This window comes from Centroberyx gerrardi, chromosome 10 (genome assembly GCF_048128805.1).
Source record: "Centroberyx gerrardi isolate f3 chromosome 10, fCenGer3.hap1.cur.20231027, whole genome shotgun sequence".
Lineage (NCBI taxonomy): Eukaryota > Metazoa > Chordata > Actinopteri > Beryciformes > Berycidae > Centroberyx > Centroberyx gerrardi.
Window position 1 is genome coordinate 18,517,403 of NC_136006.1, and position 22,433 is coordinate 18,539,835.

A 22,433-nucleotide genomic window follows, 5' to 3' on the forward strand; every position below is an offset into this window, starting at 1 on the left:
GTCTGGGATTCAATCAATTCAGCTTTTGTGCTTTGAAATGCAAAAGTGCATATTTTCAAGGACTTATAAATTCACACAGTAAGGGATTCAAAAATGACTCACAGCCAGAAAGTTATATGTACATTCAAAATTTTATTCATGGGATAGTGAGTGTAGAAAGCTTTTTCTCAGTCTAAGCAAATGGTTCATTTAGCTACACAGGGAGAAAAGTCACTGAATCAATGAGAGAAAAAAAGCCATCATTTACCACTAGCCTCCAAAGACACCCAGAGTGAGTATCAATACAAATTTATAACATTCACCTGATTAAGAGCTTCAGTTAGTGTCTGTACATGTGTGTGTGGATAAGGAGTGTAGAGGTGATTAGTGTTGTGTGTATCTCTATGGTATAATTGCACAATATGCATGTCACATTCATGTTGATTGGAGGTGGCATTTGACTTAATTTGAGGAGCAGGGAATGTCTTGTCTCTTGTCTCTATTTATTGATGTGAGATATGTTCAGCCTCCCCAAATTTAGAGAGGTCATTCAATTGGTGGTAATTCATGCCCACATGATGTCCACATACTGATGTAAGAGTTGTGTTTTGCCTCTGCTTTAAGAGCAGGAGGCCTGAGACTTGATTAAAAGAGACTTGACAACAGATAGGTAGGCAAGGGAAATCCACCACTGGACAAACAGAAACACTGTACATGTATAGACAGGAAATATAGAAAAATAGAATGTGTATGTGAGATATGGTGAAGGGAATGTGTGAGTAAGAGTGAGTGTGTGAGAGAGAGATGAGACAGACTAGACTACGTTCGAGATGTTCTTATCTCTCTAGGCTCACCAAGTCCCATCTGCCAATCAAACTCTCACACACTGACTCCAGAGTGCTGTACTGTACAATATTGCCAACACAGCTAGAAAGGGGGAAAAGATTCAAGAGAAAAGGGGGTTTGGAAAGCTGTAACAACTAAGGACTGAAGGACACACAAACGGGGAGAGAGAGAGATGGAGGGTTTGAGCTTGATTAATGAAACTGGGCCCTTTGGACCCGGATCTAAATGATCCAAATATTTACAGGCGAGGAGGAGAGTGGAATGCTAAATCTGGAATGACACAATTAGGAGTGGAGGAAAACACAAGCTAAGCATCCACCTCCATCCCAAAGTTGGACCTTTATCCTAATTCTAACTGAAACCCGATGTGCAACATCAGTGGAATTGGTAACAGGGAATCAACATAACAGCAATAATATTTGGTGGTAATAACAGACTTCCTAAATGAAACTCAGAGTGCATAGAACGCAAACAGTAACACAATCGACTTCCTTTCGGATACTATTACACTTCATATTATATTACATATAGATAGAGCATTCTGCCCATGCAGCTAACACAGAGTGAGGCATGGAGATGAACGTAAAGAGCAAAGATTCAGTTAAAGCAAGTCTGTGTGACAACGAAGCAGACCAGATTCTAAATACTCTTTTTCTTCTTCATATCACAAGATCACAAAGAAGACACTAGAAATGTACAATCCTGCTAAAACGTCTAGTAAGAGGGCCGCTCCCACAAGTGAAGCCGAGGACCTCAACATACAGTATACTGTATCTGTCATCAATATTGCCATGCACTACATATACTTACAGCTAATCTCTGTCTTAATACATTACACATAAAATAAAATAAAAAAAATCAGAAAACAAAACATTCAATATTTTTCAACTTTTACATATTCTGATGATGTATATATTTTTTTCTGCTTTTTTTTCTCCTTTTTTGAAAAACAAACCTGAAACGCTTGGGCTTTAATCCTGCGGAGAGGCGCTCAGAGAGCCCCTCCTCCCATCGCCAGCTCTAAGAGCTGTTATGTCATCAAACACAGCACAGCTGTCATCTGAGAGTAGGGGAGCGGGAGTGTGCGGGAGAGATGGAGGAAAATGGGGCCGAGAGCTGGAGCTGGGAGGGAGTGAAGGGGAATTGAAATGCTGGGGTTTCCAAGTTTCTGGTTTAGCTTTGAGCTGCGAGCGCAGTACTGCAGGGAGGGAGATCTGAGCTCCTGACAAATGACTTGATATAAATAGTCGATAGGGTGTTCGCTTTTCTGTACAAACACTATGACATTTCCTCTGTGATTGGCTAAAATGTGCAGGTGGAATAGGGAACCCTTGTCTGACCAATTGCAGGTAAATGGATGTTGAAGTGCTGCACTCTACAATCAAGGGACGGGGGATTAAGCAGGCTTTGTTCCATTTCAGCTCAATGCCACTACCTTCGCCCCAAACCCCTGAATAGGAATATACCGGTACAAAGGCTTCACCTAGCTTTTCCTTACTTTCAAACAGGATAAAAATCAGCCTTTGCGATACTATTTACACCTATCCATTCCCCCTTAACACTGTGAGTGACTAAGGGGTAGGGGCTAAGGTAAGGGCGAGGGGCCAGAATGGAACGGCGCCTACAAGCGAAAGAGCGGGGGTGGGGGGTAAGCCGAAAGAAAATGTTGAAGAGAAGCTCCTTAGTTCTGCATCTGCTCAAAGAATTTGTAGGTGGGATTCTCATAGCCGTTCTGCTGCATCTTGTTCAGATGACGCTCCTCTGGTGTCACCGCTGCATCCACCTACCAACACAGATAATGAAGGTTAGTCAAACAAAAACGGCTTTGAGTAGATCCCTATATTTTTGTTGCTGTATTTATATGTAAATCAGCCTTACAAATACCGATAATCTACTGCAATCCCACAGCAGCAATGATCACTACTGTATCTCACACAACCCCACCCATTTAGAAAGCCACACTCTCTCCTTTACCTCGATGACACCGTGATGAATGGAGGTGTATTGTTTCTTCCGCAGCATCACCAAGGTAATGACAATGACGGTCGCTATGACAACCCCTCCAACCATGAGCCCGATGATGGCGCCCTTATTGGACCCCACATCCTCAGCAAAGAACACCTGTCAATCAAAACACAGCCTATTAATCAGCCACAGTGCAGACCAGTGCAGTATCAAAAGAGTGATGTGATGAAGATTGTAGGATTATTTATTTACAAGATTGGTTTTCATACCAGTTTTTGATGATGAACTTCGTAACCAGCGCTTTGCCTCTCCTCAGTCTCCATCCGCACTTCTGGCATCTCCTCTGGCTTAAGAGCAGATACTGAACACAAAGGCAAATGCAAAGAAAAAATATACTATTAAAAACCACATACACATGCATACAGTATCACAGAGGTTTAGTGGTGATGTAGGATTTTTTTTATCATGCGTAGAAATACATCATTTCAATGTATTGGTATTATGTGCTCTTCTTGATGCAAACAAATTATGATGTGACTAACTGAACACACAAAGCCAGAGACAGATATCAAATGCCAAAATGTGGACTACTCACTCACGCCCATATTGCAAGAGTACACACACACGCGCACACACACACATACCAGGTCGTGTGGGAAGGCCTCTATCTGGAACTGGACGTGCGTCAACAGGCTCAACTGCAGCAAAAGAAAACGAAGAGAGAGAGAAAAAAGGTTTCATTCCAAAGTGCAATCTATTCAATCTCTGTCAATTACAGTTGATTACAAACTCTACATGTGATGACAAAATGTTCTTCTACACACATTCCTTAGCTAATGAGTGTTAATACTCCATGAAGAGTTTGACTTCCATTCATCCTTTCAGTTCAAGATTTATTTCAATTTGTTTTTCTCTTTGTATATACCAATCCAGTGTGTGTGTGTGTGTGTGTGTGTTACCGTGGTTCTCTGTGTTGGGCTGGTTGAAGCTCTCAGGGTGGATGAAGCCCAGTCCGTCCAGGCCAGGGTCCATAGGAGCAGAGCTGTAGGCCTGGTCAGGCATCAGAGCGTCGTTACCGTAACTCACCCTGCCGTCAACCTGGAAACACAGAGGAACATTACTCTCTCTGTGTGTCTGTGCAGGACGGGGAAGCTTACTTTCAAAGTGTAATCCACTCCAGATTATTGATTACCTGCTAAAAAGTGTGGAGACTAACCCATAGGATAAAATCAATTTGCTGATGTAATCTGTCTGAATACTTTCAGTTACTTTGTGTAATATGCCTCCCAAATCTGTTAATTGATGAGTAAATCTGAAAATGAAATTATCATCCTGTACAATCATGACGTTTGTGCCTATAATCTCACAATCCAAATCCTTTTTGCCCTTCAAACATGATTCTGAGTAATCCATCTTTTTTCAAATTCTCCTTTTCATTAACTGTACCCAATAACAGTTACTATTTTTCATGATCAGATTACTGTACTCCTATTGCATTCAACCCATTATTCCCCAACCCTGTGTGCATATACTGTATGGATGGATGTGCATGTGTGTGCAAGAGCATGATGTATGTGTCTTTCTCTTGTATCACCTTTAAGAAGAGAGCTGATTCTATTTATGTATGTGTGAGAGTTCAGTTTATACAAAAAAGAGAGAGCAAGTGCGTATGTGAGTGGGTGCAACTCACCCGCCCATTGCTCTGCAGGGAAGAGACTTGCTGAGACAGCTCAGACTGAACTCTCTGCATTATAACAGCTATGGAGAACGGGAGAAAGCGAGCGTGAGTGAGAGAGAGCCAGAGAGAAACAGATGGGAGCGAGATATGGTGGAAAAATATGCATGCAAAGTGAAGTCCATACAGCACTCCTGTCCTGATTACTTAGCATGAAAGGTAGACCAACTGTAGAGATGCTGTGTTATCAGTAGGTCATCCATCACCATAATCCACAAACATGTTTTAATACAAAGTCAGCACTGCAGAGGTTGTGGGGTTAACTGATATAACAAGTACAGATTCTGTACAGTCCCACTGCACATTCATGGTGATGATATATAGGCCTAATTAATTAGCCATTTACATTAATGTGATTAGCTGCCTTAATTTCTTCTATGGAGAATACAGTGATGTTAGGTTTGCTAGTTAATGTTAGCAACTGAACCATTGCTGAAATATAGCTTATAGCATATGACAGATACATAGAAGCTTATAAAACAATGTGATTTATTATAAACTGCCAGTGTGGGAGTATACAAAATTACTATCTTCATTCATATACATTTACTTTTACCAACCATTCTCTATCCAATCCTCTTGGTCATCCCAGCTTAGCTTTTTCCCTTTATCTTGATACGCTAATAAAGACTGGAAGCATTTGCATTACACTAGGACACTAGTGAAGGGAGTCAGTCAAGGCTAAGACCACCTGGCCTTGTCTGGTGGGCACTTTAAGATGGTTTTGTTATCTATAGAGCCGACCCCTCCCCTCTCATGAAGTGTAAAGATTTGTCTTTACTAACCCATCTTTGAGACAGCTTCTATCATTTACATGTGGTGTTTCTCCTTACAGCTGTAATACATTTTGGTCATCTTGTGCCTATCATTGAAGTGAATATTGTCTTCTTTAGGACCCTAACACCAGAATATGTGTTGTCATACCATCATAAAATGATTTGGAAATATTGCCATGCATCACTGTATGGAAGCAGCCCATGCAAAAAGATGACGAACCCCAGAAGTACTTTTTCACTTCATATGAAGTTATTTTCATACAAGAAGATGATTATGGGTGTTGTGTGAAAAATTGCAGCCATACGTGAAGATTTACAGTTGATGTTAAATTTCCCCAATAACAACAACTTTTACATCTGTTTATGAATATGATACTGCTCAATTAAGTACTAAAATGAATTGTAAAAAATGACTTTTATGATAATGTGAAGTGTCCCCTCACACCCCGACTGCCTGAGCGGAATTCGTAAAAAAACACACACAGTGCTGTACAGCTTTAGTTCTACATACAATAAGTAGCTATACAATAGGAATTAAAGCAGTCATGCATAGGTATGAAGCCAACACTTACAAACTTGATCCTGGATCTCGTTAGCCACACCAGGCACCTTGTAGAGCAGCCCCAGTGACTGGTTCATCCTCTCATCAATCACACGTAGGTGGGTCAGAACCTGAGGGTCGGAAAAAGGTCAAAGGAGCCATATTAGAAACACAGAATGCAAACATAACACTGATTAAAAAGTGAAAATGTATTTAGATGTACCATCATACCTTTCTACCTTTCTTCTAATTTACCAATACATGCATTGTAGCTGCTGTTAACACACTGAAGGTTTAATATGGTTAAAAGCTCTGACTGTGGGAGTGAAGAGTACCTGAGGTCGGATCTGTGCGGCCTTCTTGGGGTCAACGGTGCGGACATGCTCGTAGTGTTTCAGAGTGTGCTGCCTGTCCTTCTGCTCTGCACGCACATACTTCTTCAGCAGACTCAACACCTGGCGAGGCTGGTGGTGACAGAGTTGTAGACAGTTAGTGGGATTATTACATTCAGTGGAAATGTAATGGAAGCCTATGTGTATGATGCACAGTATATATTTTATGCGTTTAACAGAGAATTATCACAATAGATGTTTTATCTTCCCAATTTGGCCTTTAGAGCCACAAGGCAAAGGGTCCAGGCCGTGTCTTTGCTAATTACAACTGAAGCCTTGAGTGATGCTTTTGTAATTTAACACTAATATACAACATCCACTGAGCAAACTATTGTCACTTGTTTGGTTTTAATACTGTACCTTTTACTGAATTTGCATCAGTGTGCAAATAAACATGACTTCATGTAACAGCTCTGCTTTCAGTGAAAGGTGTAGAGGTGTGAGTGGTGTGAGATTCCTCTCCTCATGTATGTTTGTGTGTGTTTGTGTGTGTTTATGTGTATGTGTACCCGTGGAGGGTTGGCCTGCAGGGCGCTGAGGTAATTTTCCAGAGCCAGGCGTCGGCGGCTGTTGAGCAAGGCTTCCACCCGGGCCATGTGGGTTTCCACCAGCTGCTGCCTCTCTCCTGCTGCCTCCTGCTCCAGAGCCTCCACCTTCTCCTGGAAGTGCTGTAACAGCATAACAGATACAATTAAAACACACACAAATATGTTTAATAATGCAACAGGTAAAAGAAATGCACCAAACAGTTTTAATACAAACACGGAGGAAGATGGGGTGTGTGTGTGTGTGTGTGTCCTACCTGGATGACAGCCTTCTTGTCAGCACGAGGAAGGTTCTTGGTCTGCCTCTCAGCCTCCTCCCACTCCCTCATCACCTAGACAGACAGAGTGTCATGTCGGGGCAAAAAATAACCCTTTCTGCTTACAGATTTAGGCTGTGACACACCAATGTTTTGGGAACCACGACATGCAGTGTACCCGGAAACAGGAATTAAAGTGAGACTCAGGGCATACAACAACAGTTAGAGGGTGAATGCTAACCCTGGTAACACACACACACCTGGGACATCCTTTCGCGGTGTTTGGCCTCCAGGCTTTCCTTGGCCATCTGGAAGTCAGCGTGTTCGTTGTCGTCCCCGGGAGACTCCAGGTACCGATCCACAGCATCAGGAGGACTGGGGGCCATGGTGGGCACTGGAGGAGGACAGGCAGGCAGGAATCAACGATTAGAGCGGGGGGACAGAGAGAAAGGAGAGCAGAAATATGGACAGAGCAAAAAGGAGGCAGAGAGACAGGGAGGGTGGTGGGAAAGAGAGAGGGGGATGCATGAAAGGGAAAGGAAGGGAAACACATTGATCCCCTTGAGTCTGAAACCTGTACTGCATTCCAACATACCACATTGTTTCAGTTCTTTGATTTCAACTCAAGACACATAAAGGTCATCATTGCAAGTTAAAAGACAGTTAGTAATAACACCAACGTGTTAGAGTTAAAACAAATACATATAAAGGATTAGGTACATACACAAAATTAATTTAGTACATTACAAACGCTGGTATAACACACACAAACACACACAGGTTATCAGAGGACAGAGGGTGACTAGCCTCCCAGTAAGTGTGTGTGTGTCTGTGTCTGTTTGATGTGGGAGACTGGAGATAAGATGAATAGTGCCGAGTCAGGATCAGGGCAGGCGCTGCGTCATCCTCTCCCACTGAGGACTGTTGTGCTTAACTGGGTGGAAAGTGCCAGAAAAAAAACATAGAAACAGCCAAGCTGGGAAACAGAGCATCAACTCATTAACCTTTACCTACCCCCCTCCCCCCCTTCCACACACACACGCACATATTGTGGTTGTCCAGACACTGCAACACTCAGCTGGTTAAGACATGATGACATCATTAATAAACAGACAATCAACTGCCAGGTCAGACTACTAGAGAGCTGCAGCAGCAGACACAAGAGCATACTAATACACGCTACATTGCAATGCATGCAAACACACATGCAACACACAAATGCACGCAGATGCACACAAACAGAGTTCAGCATTTACACCTGCCTCGCCCACACACTGTAAGAAATATCTGTTGGTGTTACTGAGCTGGTTAGTAAGTGATGGAGCGAGGGATCTGAACGAGTGCTTCGTGTGAAGGACAGAGCATCATGGCTGTTTTCCACCAGGGACTCTCACTTCATCCACTTGACTTTACATTTTTCTTTTCATTTTCCTACCACTGGAATGCTTAATTAGCATGAGCCAACCTGTTGACCCCGTCAAGATCAAAATGCTGCTGTTGAAGCCTCTCAGGCGAAGGGTTACATCACAAATTTTGTATTGAGAAAAAGCCTTTTCTGTGCTTTCTGTGAAAGGCACACCAACAAAAAACCTGTTATTCCAGGAGGAGGGGAGGGTGTGGGGCCTCTATTTTTCTTCCTGCAGTTTATTCTTCAGTGTTTCTACCTTTTCCCCTCCATTCAAAGACAAGTTATTATCTTGCTGAGAAATAAATCTTATAACATTGTATACTCATTAGCTGGTGAACAACCAAACACACTTGTCAGTGCTCCAAGTGGTTAAGAGCCATCAGACACTCAGAAAAAGGAGAAGATGAACCAGGCAGATAGAGAGTGAATGAATGAGAGAGAGACAGAGACAGTCCGCACCAGCCTGAGGAGAGGGATCAGGCTAGTGTGTGTGGACAGGTCGGAGCTCAGGCGGCTCCGGTCCTGGGACTTACACGAGCTGCTGCAGACAGCTAGGCAGTACTCCTCCGAGTCAAAGTTATTCCTGTTGCCCCCACAGCCCCCAAACAAGAAGGGGGCACAGCGGCCCTTCTCAGGCACGAAGTACCAACGCTCCAGCATGGCATGGCATGGGCCTGACACAGCACGTGCCCAACAAACCGCTGAGATACGTACACAGGCAGCAACACAAACACGCAAATTAAATTAAAAAAAAAAAAAACATGAATGCTAGATGAGCGCATCTAAATTTCATGGAAAATATAAAAAGATATGCCACTTGATATCTAATTAAAGCTGCTGTAGGTAAGTTCGGAAGGAAAGAAATCAAATCTCCGGAAATTCAAACCAACACAAGGAATGACTTCAGACTTGTCTTCATTAGTCAGATGGGTTTCCACATATTTTTCTTTATTAGAAATTAGAATACTACTGCTGTTTCTGAGATTCTGACATATTATCCTGCTCGTCTTTGGCCACCAAACATGCCGATTTATTTTTATTACTTCTAAATAAATGATCCATAAAAATTACCCACTGCAGCTTTAAGATACCAACACACAGGGGATGAAAAACCAACACTGAGCGAATGAAAAACATGTAAACAACAGGGTGTGTATTCACATCCACGAGCCACTCTCGACTTCCTACCTCGAACGACTTCCTCAACCGATTCGGTGGTGGTGGTGGTGGTGGTCGTCATGGCGATGTTAGCGTTGCGCTCATCGCTATCCCGCTCATCGGTCACATCGTCATCCTCGTCCTCCTCGTCCTCCTCGTCGTCTTCGTCGCCGTCTCCGTTGTCATCCCTCTCAAAAGCTTCCTCCTCTTCGTCCTCATCCTCGTCATCCTCAGTGGTGGCGGGCTCCGTATCTGCCTGGTGGGACATGCTGCGGACAGAGTGACTGCGTCAGTCTATACGTCCATCAGTGTGTGTCTGATTATATGTATGGATGCATGTGTGAGCACAGCGTTTGACTGATGGCGTCTCATGCGTCCACCTGCGTGAATGATGATACCTGTTATCAGAGTACTCCGTCTCGGCTCCGCCCCACCAGACGTCTGACTCCTCCCCCTCCAGCTCCACGCTATCCGACTCCCGTTCCGCCTCCGCTGGACAGCAGACAAATTCCACGCCTCGGAAACGGTCGATGCCACACGGCAACAGCATCCCGTAGTCATGGAGATTCATGGAGCGGTCTCCGCAGGACTAATTATAATAACAGCCATTAATCATTATGTTCTAACAGCGCTCCGCTGACTTCTACTAGTCATCTATAAACAGCATCCAAAATGAAAACATACAACAATAAATCACATCGCGCCTTATGAGAACTTGGGATTATTGTGGCAGACCCGGGTGACTGCACATGAATGAACAATGAGAAAGGAACAAGAATAAAAACGGAAACACGAATCAGAATGAAGTGGCAGAGTAGGTTGAGAGCAGAAAGGAGTTGGGGGAGGATGGAGTTAAGGAGTGCTGAGTCACTAGAGCAGACTCCTACAGAACACCAGGTAGACAACAGACAAATAGAGAGGAAGAGTGACTAGTGGATATCATGATGGTAGGAGGCACTGAACAGTATATGACGTTCATACAGTGAGTTTGGGTGCTGTCTCGTTGTCTCTCCTCACCTCTTTGGCCACAGTGTGCCAGTGCAGGTGGCTCTCACACTGGTCCATGCGCTCCTGGTGCAGGAACTTACACTTGTCAGGAACGAGCAGGGCATCGCTCACAAACTCCCCAACTGCAACATAAACATGTTTTTATTCTTCACGAGTAGTTATATACGCACTTGTGCAAACCACACACACGCGCTCGGTATCACACACACACACACACATACCACCAAAACTGCTTACCCAGGCAGCGGTATGGCACCACGATGTGTGTGTGACTGCGGCATTGCTTGCGGCCCTTCTTGCACCAGTTCTGGATGCTGACGGGCTGGTTGGCCTCCACAACGTTAGTGATCTGCAACTCTGGATACACCTGGAGAAAAGTGACAGCTCTGGGTTTCTGCACAAACACCCTGTCATCTTCCCTCTTTAGACCACCATGTACTTTCTTCACTGCCTTCCTTCCTCCTGGATCTCACTTCATCTGTCTCCCTCTCTGCTCGCTATATCTCTTTCCGTTTCTCTGTCTCTGTCATGCTCTCCCCCTCTCCTTTCGTACCTCTTGGCAGTACTGCAGGATGCCCTCCTTGGTGCCGATGCAGCTCTTGGTGCCAGAAGGGTCCGACTCCCATTTGCCGCTCTGCACACTGATGTGCATGTTGAGCTTCCCGCAGAACATGGCCACCTGGGGCTCGGCTAGCAGACCCACAGAGTCATCAGCGGGCACCTAGACAGACAAAGGAAGAGAGAGGAGTGAAGCAGGGGAAGGGTTCAATGAAGATAGTTTTTAACCAAACTGCCAAAGATAGTTTGACTGTAAATATCTCCTTATGTAGCTTATGCATATTTATTCCCTCTCACTTTATTTCTATTTCTCTCACACACACAATCCTGCACTTACATTTGCCTCTCTATGCAGCATCAGGATTAGTAGGCTGTAAGGGTCAAGGCCTCTGTGAATTATAGTATAACGCTACTGCGATTTCAGTTAGAGCCAGGCAAGGCATTCTGCTTTATCACTTACAGCCCAAGGCCAGAGAGCTCAGCATTACAGCCGTAGGGCAGCATGTGTGCCCACCTTTATTAACACGTGTCTTGCCAAGTCAGTTTTATTCATTTCCCATGTGAGAGATAGAGCAACGGGAGAGTAGAGAGAGAGAGAAACTACCATATAGCCTATTATAGCAAAGAGGAGAGAGAGAGTCATCAATTTCAAACACCATAGGCTACTTTGAATCCAACTGCGAGTGAATATGAGGCTTAAATAACCTCTTCTGTCCACTGACCTGGCTTTGGCCTTATTGGAAACAAAAGAAACATCTACCCCCTGCAGTCCAACGGGACATGTAGCTCTCTGCTCTCATTGTTTTTCCGTTCTTTTTGTTTGGGGACACAATTGGAGGAAGTCTCAATATGCCTCGCCTTCTGGGCTTTCCATTTTTCTGGCAGACATCAGAAAAGACTGATGCTGCAAGCTGACAAAACGCTAGCCACCAAGCCATCTGTTGCCAATTTAGTGGCAAAATGACTAATTCAGAGTTGATGCTGTGTTTACTTGTGAAGTAATGCATAACATTAGCCTCCTGTGAGTCATGATGGGATGTCCCAATGTTGCTCTCTGAAGAGAATACGCTCTTCTCATCTTATCAGCCTGCTGCAGACTGTGATCAATCATTCAGATGCATGTTTGCATCTATTCTGTTTCCGAATACCACGCATCATATACTGCATCCGTCTTGCCCTCTCTGTTTGAATCGTAACAGGAATCACACAAAAAACTACAGCAGTAAGCAATGAGTGCATGAACCAACACCCAACTGAATCCGGGGAAGGTTATGGGAATATGTGTTATGCTACGGAATATAAAACAAAATTGTGTTTAAAGCATTTGTAATAACATGTTTACGCCAACTACTACTTAAAATCCATTAAAAAATATGACTATATCAGTCTATGAGGCGTTGTTCACTTCACATGTCACTGGTAAGACTTCATAAAGAATAAGATATAGCACAAGGAATAGTTACATCAGACCTGTGTACTGGTAAATTGTTTCTGTGCTTAGGGCCACATTCATCTAGTATGGCAGGTTATAGCAGTGTGCAGAGAGGTTATCACATCCAGGTACCACTGCAAGGTCTGTTTGAGTCTTTCCATCATGACTCAGCCTGTAGCCTAGAAAACACGCACTTCAGATAGATGGAATGTACCAGGTGCAATGGTCCTGTGAGCAATGGCTGGATTGAACTGGGTATTTTCACAAAATGGGTAGGCTATCAAAAACATTTGAACCCTGATATCATATGACCCTTATAAAAAGAACCATAGTAATCCTATTATACATGTGGGATGGATACTATACAAACATTACAGCAAAACTATAAACTATAATATCCTATGGGAATATTTTAGAAATGGTATAGTGATGCCATAGATGATGATAAGGTCACTATAAATTCATCATTGAGTACCAACGACACACTACATGTCACGGTATGGATATTATAGGAATAGTACAGTGATTGTTCATTGGAGGAAGTTCTTGAATGCTACATAATATCAAACCATGTCTCTTGTATAATTTTCCTGTAGAGATTTTTTCACTGCAACATGCAGGGTTTGGTTGGGAATGCTAGGGCTGTTATTATCTGGAGTCTGCACTCCAGGAACACTCTCCCTGTCCTTCCTGCACCCTGAATGCGCAGACAGAAAACAAAAATAGCACTCATCTAACGATTCGCTTTTTGCAGTGTAGTCCTGTATACCCTATTTCCACCTGGGACTGGACTGTGTATCTCTCTGTGGTTGACGGACTGTCGTGGTCCAGCGCAGCAGCAGCAGCAGCGAGCTGCAGACGCCATCTTGCTTGTGTCAAACTAGGCTGCATCTTTTTCCATTCTCCTCAGCACTGTCAGCACCCTGCAGCTGGAGAACTGCAACCGCGGAACAACTGGGCTAGGTCGACGCTACACCACACACTGTGGCATATCAGCAAATACACAGCGAAACCTCTGTCGACTTACACTGCCATCATCAGCTGAAAGGACAGATTCACATCAAAGCTGTACTGCTCATAGGGTATATTTGACGTAGCCTGGCAATACTTCAGTGTTAACAGGTTTAATTAAAACGCTTTGAACGAGACAAACTGACTGAATGTGCCTGAAAGTGGGATAACGTTACATTAGCCTACAGTTGGTGTTTGTACAGTCAGCACAACCGTTACCATGCCAATCAGTTAAAATTTCCAGCAAAGGCTAGCTCTCTTATTTTCGTATCAGTTTACTGTGTTACCAATGATAAACAAATAAAATTAACTAACAACTGACAAATAAACGACACAGAGTGTTTAACAAAACGACGTGGGGCAAAAAATCGGACTCAGACAAACAAAACATGTCCAACATGGCAGTGCCAAGCTGTCAATCACTGACATCTAACGGTAGGCCTTGGTAGCATTCGTGCCATTAGCGGCTGGGTTATTGTACATGCTAATTTACGCAGTAAATCTGTGGACACCATAGACCTAAACATCGATGGACTCCAACAAGTCAAAATGTTGGATGAAAACAATATTATCGGTTCGTCAGGATTGCAGGCCTGGGCTAAGCGCAGTGATAGTGTTTATCTGTGGTAGCAGGGCTGCGCACATAACGTTAGCCTTCATGTAATTAGTCTACGCACCATCAACAGCCATATGACAGTTATATTTTCCCCTTCATTTCAATACATATAATTCATTTTTGAGGCAGAGATTTGAAAAGCACTCCCTGTCACCTCTCCTCTAGGCCCGCAGACAGACAAGGAGGGGAAATGGCTCGCCGAGCTCACAGACTGAGATTTCTCTAGTCAACAGCGTTTGCTCACCTCAGATGAGAGCGTCAAGGTCGCCACCAGTAACAGCAGAAACGCCGTGTGCTCTCCCATGCCGTCCACCCTGTGTCCAGCACCGTGTGTGTTCACTGTTTGCGTGTGAAAAGCAGATTGTGGTGGTGGATCGATGCAGCAGCTGAGCCGTTCCGATCCCGATCCCTCCCCGTAAGTCCCGGTGGTGACGGTGTATCCGAGGCTAAAGGGATGTGTTTGGATGATGGGGAGCTTGAGCGAAAGCGAGGCTGGCCAGCTGCTCCAAAGGCTGTCACCTGATCGCGCGCTGTGTGTGTGTGTGTGTGTGTGTGTGTGTGTGTGTGTGTGTGTGTGTGTGTGTGTTGGGATTGGGGTAATAAGGGCAGGGGTTCCCAAAGTTTGTCATGCCAAGGAAAGATATAGCCCCCCCCCCCCCCCCCCCCACACACACACACACACACACACACACACACATTTGATAAGATCGTACCTACCGAAAAATTACTATAATATTCCTATAGGGACTATTATGGTTTGTAAGATTTTCAATAATGAAAAATCCATGTGATATTCATAGGGACTTGGGTGCTATGGTGCTCAGTAGTGAGTTTATAGCCACCTTATCGTGCTTTATGGCATTATTTTAACTGATGTGGTTTTACATACTCTTGGGGCATTGAGTTTCCAGTGATATTGTGTAGTAGGCCTATCCTTCCTAAATTTATTAGGCTATCTTTCTTTTTCGTTTGGGGTGTCCCAAGGAACCCCATCTGCCAACTGAATAAATGTGAATTATGGTATAGTATACTGTAGGTGGGGAGGGAGACTTGTGATCAAAACATCCAGGGTCATCGGGACCCACTTTGGGAACCCCTGACCCCCTGGATAGACGGACGATTTGAATAGTGAATGTGTATAATAGGCTATTATTTTTCCCTTTAGCCAAGAGTCTGCTCTTAAAACGCCATTCATTCATAGCTCTAAATCAAATAAGTAGAAGCAGAAACAGATTAAAAACAGCATTAAAGGGCAGGGTCTATCCAAGAAAAAGAGGGAAATAGTTGTGGATACTCTGTCATCTAGTGGCCTCATGGGTGAAGTGCTATTTTTCGTACTGACTATTTTATTGTAGGGCATTGTATGCTCCGTAGACCTAGAGCTGATATTTAATTTAACCAAAATGTGTCAATGAGCCTCCAGACGCCTTTAGCGGCAACTTCCTGGTGAATAAGCTACTCCATGCTACCATATAAGAAATAATGTCTGACAAAAATACACTGTTTCCAAACAGAGTCAGTAGTGGGAGGCGGTTATTCCAGCCCTGCAGCCACACATGGCCCTCCGGAAATGTACAGTCAGAATAACATGAGTGAACTCGAGGGCTCTAAGTTTCATTCTTCTACTCAGAACTGAGTGGAGGAAGACAGGAGTTGGCTGTGGCGGGCTGGGATACAAAGGACGCTATTAACTAATATATGATATAGCCTAATAGATTTTGTAGTCTAAGCAAAACATGAATATGATATAGTGCAGAATGATATGCTCCCAGACAGGATTACGCGCCTCCAGTATTCCTCAGGAGACCTCGCAGATCCATTAGTCCTCTCCACCAGCAGAGCGCAGGTTAATATGAAGACATTCCTGGGATTATTAATAGCGTTCATTTCTGTCTCAGGTAAGTAGCCTAATGAAATCATTCTTGAGTAGAGCTGGCACTTTGTGTAAACCTCATATCGGGATTTCGCCGCGCAATTCGTATCTCTGTGTGTCTGTCTGTAGCCTATTTGCGTGCGTGTGTGTGTGTGTGTGTGTGTGTGTGTGTGTGTGTGGAGAAGTGCAAAAAATACTTTACGAAATGCTTAGACAGAGAAGCAGATTATCATACACAGACACGGATTTTCACATTTTCAACATGCAATATTAGTCTCCCTGCATGCAGCAAAAAAGCATGTAAAATAACTTTTAACTCTTTTTTTATGTAAGGTAAAGTGTAGTTTGATATTGACCTGTAGACCATGTTTCTTTTGCAGTAATTATAATATTATTAGGTGAAATTATTCAGTGTGTTTGACTCTCCATTTAGGCCACATTATCTCTCCAGATGTTCTTGCTTGATCTCGTGGACCAGTTTACCTGCACAGGTTTATCAAAGTTAGTTAAAAGTGACAGTTAGCCCGCGCTGATGACACATACAGGATACAAGAGTATTAAACAAGCCTCACCAGATTATGAAGGAATGTAGTTTATGTTCCTTCCAATTATGATGTGGGTGTGTTTGTTCAGTCAGTCACGTTTATTTGTTGCGTTATTGCTGTATGGTGCATGATTACAGTCAGGAGGAAATAATCCACTTTATGACTGGCATGGCTGCTAACCCATATTTAAACAAAGGTTAATGTGAGGCTTAGTCAGTGAAAACACACACACACACACACACACACACACACAAACAAACAAACAAAGATATCAAAAGCACAAAATAATAACATGAAATATAATTTGGTCACACTTATGTGTTTTGTGTTTCATTTCTGTAAGATTTCAAGTTTTGCTGGCTCGATTAAGCACAAGAATATTATTTTTAGGATAGTCTGAAAGGATAATTACTGTTTCATTTTGTTTTTGTTTCTCTTTTCATTGTTTTTTCATGTGATATTCAGATAGCTCTTTGGCTGCAGTTTAATATAGGAACAGTTTGGTTCTCAGGTAATACAAATATCAACTAAGTTTTGCGAGTAGTAATGCAAAATGAATGGAAGTCCTACATGCATGTTTCCAACTGTGAGCAAACCAGTTCCATTTAGCATAAAGCATAGTGTTAAAAAGAAATTACAAAGAGTGATTAAGAGTCTTTAACAAGTGTGCCGTCATCATGCAAATCATCATTTGTTTCACTGAAAATAGTTGTATGATTATCTTTTTGCTGCTTGCACATCACAATTATCACAACTGTTTATCTAGAAAGTCTGTGAAATCTTTGAAAGCTTTGTTATCAGTTTCTAACAAGCAAGCTATACAATAAAATAGACACACAGGTTGGTTTGATTGACTAGTAAATCATGATTTAATGTGTTTTATCAACATTTGTACATGTACAGTAGTAAATCATTTTATTTTTTAACTAGAGCACCTTAAGACTGTTTCACAATTCTTTAAAACAAAAGGTTTGGACTTAAGTGACAAAGCCTATTTATAAAAGATAATTATTGCATATGTTTGTCCATCATTTTGGAAAATAGTTCATTCAGATACAAAAAAATGAGACACCAAGATCGAATTATTTATTTGTTGGATATCAGCAGCAGCAAGCAAGAGACATTCATTCTGATAGAAAGGTTATGCAGAGGTTATTGCTCTGGATGACATGTCTTGTCAGGAACAACAACAAATGCAGACATTTGCATGTGTGTGTGTGTGTGTGTGTGTGTGTAGGAGAGAGAGAGAGAGAGAGAGAGTATGAGGGACACCAAGGGGGTTGAGTTACTGGAGACTCAATCCACTCCATTTAAAGATGTCCTGTCCTACCTATAATGTTGTTCTACCTGTTCTAGGTAATGAAAACCAAGAAGTGACCGTCAAAGGCGTCTCGGCACAGAATATCCTTCTGCCATGCTCTTGCTCGAGCAGAAACCCGGACAAGGAGGTTATATGGCAGATTAACAAGACCACGGTCCTCCGCCACCAGGGGAACACTTCAGATGTCTCTGCTAGTTACGAGGGCAGGGCTGAAATCCTCCTGACCAAGAACGACAACAACTGCTCTCTTCTCCTGTCAAACATCACGCTGGCTGACCGGGGGACGTACAAGTGCAACTTCCACAGCACAGTGCACAACCAGGCTCTCTTCCACACAGTGTACAACTATGCTTTTATTCATCTAGAGGTTTCTGGTGAGTCATTCATTCATTTACACTCACTCATTCATCCATTCATTTGCAGTAGAAACCTGTGCTTAAACCTGGCATAATCTAGGTCTTCCCTCCCCAGTGAGCTACAGCGTCTGTCAGAAGCCTGGTTCTGGCAATGATGAGAATGGCAGTGTAAGAGTCTTCCAGTGTGATGTAACGCGGCGCCACCCAGAAGACCAGATTGACTGGCAGTTAGACGGACAGCCTCTTGAAAAGCCTTCCACAACAGACGCAACCTATATTGCTCCTACTGGACTCCAGCACCTCAGCAGCAATCTGACCATGGAGCTCAACGGGAGCTCAGAGCCCAAGTGTGTTGTTAAGAACCCGGCTATATCAACCAGCATTAGCTACAGCTGCAGTGAACACACTGGTAACTATCTGTTTGTTTTGTAAGGGGAGGGGGCTTAACAATATCTGTTTCATAGATGTGAATCCATAGCTCATTGCTGTTCCATAAACACGAAAATATAAAACATTAGATAGCAGCAACAACACCAACATGTCACAACACAGTAAAAACACTTGAAAAAGCAAAGGAATATTGCAGGGGTTTTTGCCAATATTTTAAAGTCTTTAAAATCAGATCATTCAGTAGAAAAACAGACCATTAACTAGGAGCAAGGGAGTTTGGTTGTTTACAGAGTGCCGTGTTTTGTTTCTTCATTCTCTTCATTTTTCACCAGACCCCAGCATCCAAGATCCCACGTTCGTCAAGTCTGTTATCAGCTCCTCTGTCATCGTTGCCATTGTGTTGCTGCTTGTATTTTCTCTGGTCTTGTATCATTGCCAAACTTCAAAGGTAAGTTCTACTAGTAGGGCTGTCATGGTGCCAGGGATCTTAATTCAAGATTCTTCATCGACATTTGCTGTTATTGGGTTTTACACTGTATTTTGTATCTTCTATCTTTCAGAGGGTCACGGAGGAGAAGAGAGCAGGTGTGACTAGCTCTGAGCTGTGGGAACTTAATGTATCATAGCACTCCAAAAGCAAGAACTTGATTCTAGTTACCACTGAGTAATGTTGAGTCATGGTGGAACAGAACTGGGCGTGATGCCCGTTCGCTCTTTGTTTACAGGCAGGTCGAATCCTGTATTACTGCTATATGTGGAATGTTGCATTTCTGAAATCCAAGACTGTTCATTTTTTTCTGTTCCTACAATCAATGGGCTCTAAAAGGAGACCATCCTCTATGATGTGAAGATAATGTGATATCAATGTAAATGTGATCAGTTGTCATCTAATTTTTACACAGGGCACAAAAAATCATAGAAATCATCACACAAAAATAGGCTGCTGAAAGTGTATCCTACACTATATAGGTTTTGAATCAGGTAATAGTGATGTTATTCATAGAAAACTTCAATCACATTTACTGTATTATATGTAAAATTGTGCTTAAGTTGATGAGCTAGGACAATTTTGTATTTACAAGGCCATTTTCTCAGTGTACAAAAAGTTAACCTGATAGATATACTCCCATATACTGAGTGCAGAGTGTGACCAGCCTGAAAAGCATAATATTTCATGGAGATGTCCCACAAAAACTATAAAGTACATGCATGTTTCAAATTGTGAGAAAACCAGTTTCATTTAGCATAAAACAAAAGGCAAGGCAAGGCAAACTTTATTTATATAGCACATTCCATACACAAGGCAAATACAATGTGCTTATCAACAATAACAAAGTAACAATAACAAAGAGTGATGTAAGAGTCTTGTGTATGTGTGGTGTCAACAGCTGTCCTTGTGCAAATCAGCATTTGTTATGATTGAAAACAGCTGTCATTTTGCTGCTTGCACATCACAATTATCATACAACCATTTTTCTTTTGCTGTTTAAAACAAGCAAGCTATACAGTGAAATAGAGACACAGGTTGGTTTGTTTGATCATGATTTAAGGTGTTTTAATAGCATTTGTACATGCAGCAAATACTTTTATATTGTTCATTTTACTTTACTTTTTTAACCAGGGAACCTTAAGACTGTTTCTTTAAAACAAAAGGTTTGGACTTAAGTGACAAAGCCTATTTATAAAAGATAATTATTTGTTATTTGTATTTTGTTAATGTTTGTCCATTATTTTGGAAAATAGTTAATTTTGTGACATGAATTAGACATGTATTGAGTGAACGTGAATTAGAAGTGTATTTCAGTGTCAGAGTTCTAACTGTCTGACATTAGAGACATACAGCAGATGACTAGACGGGTTGTCTAGTCATTTAAAGGAGCTTCCCCTGGGTGTTAGGCAGGGAGAGGTCAGCTTTGGGTGGGTGAGGAGTAATTGCAACATGCATGAACATACTGATACTGAAATTCTTGTGAATTACTTTTATATATGTCATACTGTAAATGTGAGGCAAAGAAATGATTGTTAATATAGCTATTTGCTTAGCTATTTACTATCTACTTAATTTAGAGCCTTTTTGGGGAGATTAATCTTATAAGGCAACACTTTGTAACTGCAATTTTGACATGCAATAAAGAGACCATCTTCTATGATATATGAAGATAGCAAGAAGAAGAAATTATAGAAATCATCACACAAAAACAGACTGCTGAAAGTGCACTATAAAGATATTGAACCATAAACTATGAAAAACATGAATTTCAGATTGATTTTAAACAATTTCATAAGCTATTAACATTGAACCAATTTTACCATTGGCATAAAATGTAATATTATTTATTGTTCATTCTTAATTTGATAATACCAAACATTTATTCAGGTATTTATAGAAGGTATGCACTTTCTTTGTTTCTTGGAGTAGAAGCAGTTTACTTAGTGAGTAAAATGTTAAAATTGTACATATTCTCCTCTAGCTGCCTTTGTGGTAGATCGGTCACATTGAATATTCTTGCTTTGTCAAATATGGTTAATTTGTGTAAATACGTTAATGTCACTGTAAGTAATGTACATCAAGGTTTGGTGGGGAACCCTAGTGCTGTTGTTGCAATGTCATTTCTAAGACAAAGCTCGCCAATAGAGAAGCTGTGCAGAGAAATGATCCCAGCCTCTCTGCTTCTGTTAAAGGACAACTTCTACTTTTCAAACCACTGTGGTCTCCAGGAGACAAAGTTGGGTCTATCAGTCAGATGAGAGACTTCACTTTTCTATATCCATCAAACTTCATCACAGATTACAGCATTTGTGAGAACCATTTTCTCCAAATCATGTCTGTTCATAATTGATCAGTATCTAATTAATTAAAGGAAACAAAAGTTGATATTGTGAAAACTTAACCTTAAATACTGTACGAATCTTCAGACCTTAGCTGCAAATTTTCACACAACTCCCACACTCCTCTCTTATAAGAAAAAAAACTGTCACTGTCATAAATGTGGGAGCTATACAGTGTGTGTAAGTGGAGACTGCTCACTGCAATGCTCCCTCGTGCGTATTTATGACTAACTAGTGACGTTTCAAGTTCCCATTCATCAGACATTAAAGAGGAAATGATAGCCTTCAGCATTTACAAATATAACATGTGCAGTATACACAGAGTCTCGTCACAGAAGCCATGTTGTATACACAATAAATATATAATCTGAGACAATTTGACAAAGGTGCGAATGAAAACATCAGGTCACATAAACCATCATAAGCTTGTGTCAGCAGTCAAGAAGTAAAAAACTGTCCCGTCTCCTATTAGAGGTGCGTCTAAACCACCTAAATGGGGAATAAAAACTTACAACAACAGCATCCTGTCAAATGATTGACTAATGCTGAGGTTGGACGAAATGACTAACAAATGCAGTTTTGGTTCCCTTTATTGTGGCCTCCTGGAACACAATTTCACACTCAACACTTTTACCTTTATTCTCAACTGTAAGAGGAACATTGGCAGATTTTTGCTCTGGAGCAAAGCAACATTTCCCATAAACAGTAGAACACATATACATACACTGAAAAACATGCTATATTTGTGAGGGGGAGATGATTAGGATTATAACATACAGTCAGATGCAGTCTAAATATAGATACATTCAATAAAAATAAAACACATCAAAGACACTTGTTTATGCTGGGTCTGTGCAGTTACCTAAACATATATAAGTCCTCAGGTCAAAAT

At 42.0% G+C, this 22,433-nt stretch overlaps 2 protein-coding genes across 3 annotated transcripts; one reads left to right on the forward strand and one right to left on the reverse strand.

Annotated features, from left to right (window-relative positions):
- Positions 1-112: 112 nt before the first annotated feature.
- On the reverse strand, positions 113-14,666 carry appb (amyloid beta (A4) precursor protein b). 2 transcript variants are annotated; one of them, XM_071919689.2, is made up of 19 exons: positions 14,472-14,666; positions 11,164-11,331; positions 10,848-10,977; positions 10,620-10,732; positions 10,001-10,191; positions 9,633-9,871; positions 8,980-9,145; positions 7,784-7,788; positions 7,297-7,430; positions 7,037-7,111; positions 6,744-6,902; positions 6,178-6,306; positions 5,874-5,973; positions 4,481-4,548; positions 3,750-3,888; positions 3,435-3,488; positions 3,060-3,151; positions 2,800-2,946; positions 113-2,608 (listed from the first exon to the last, which is right to left on the reverse strand). In XM_071919689.2, exons 1-19 carry the CDS (start codon positions 14,529-14,531, stop codon positions 2,507-2,509), a joined length of 2,271 nt encoding a protein of 756 aa, XP_071775790.2. In that variant the 5' UTR covers positions 14,532-14,666; the 3' UTR covers positions 113-2,506. The 2 variants fall into 2 exon arrangements, with proteins under 2 accessions (XP_071775790.2, XP_071775791.2); XM_071919690.2 differs by lacking the exons at positions 7,784-7,788; positions 8,980-9,145.
- Positions 14,667-15,891: 1,225 nt separating this feature from the next.
- On the forward strand, positions 15,892-21,127 carry LOC139927581 (uncharacterized). The gene is made up of 5 exons (XM_071919775.2): positions 15,892-16,125; positions 18,002-18,340; positions 18,438-18,731; positions 19,045-19,160; positions 19,273-21,127. The coding sequence occupies exons 1-5, from the start codon at positions 15,990-15,992 to the stop codon at positions 19,336-19,338; spliced, it is 951 nt and encodes a 316-aa protein (XP_071775876.1). The 5' UTR covers positions 15,892-15,989; the 3' UTR covers positions 19,339-21,127.
- The last annotated feature ends 1,306 nt before the right edge of the window (positions 21,128-22,433 follow it).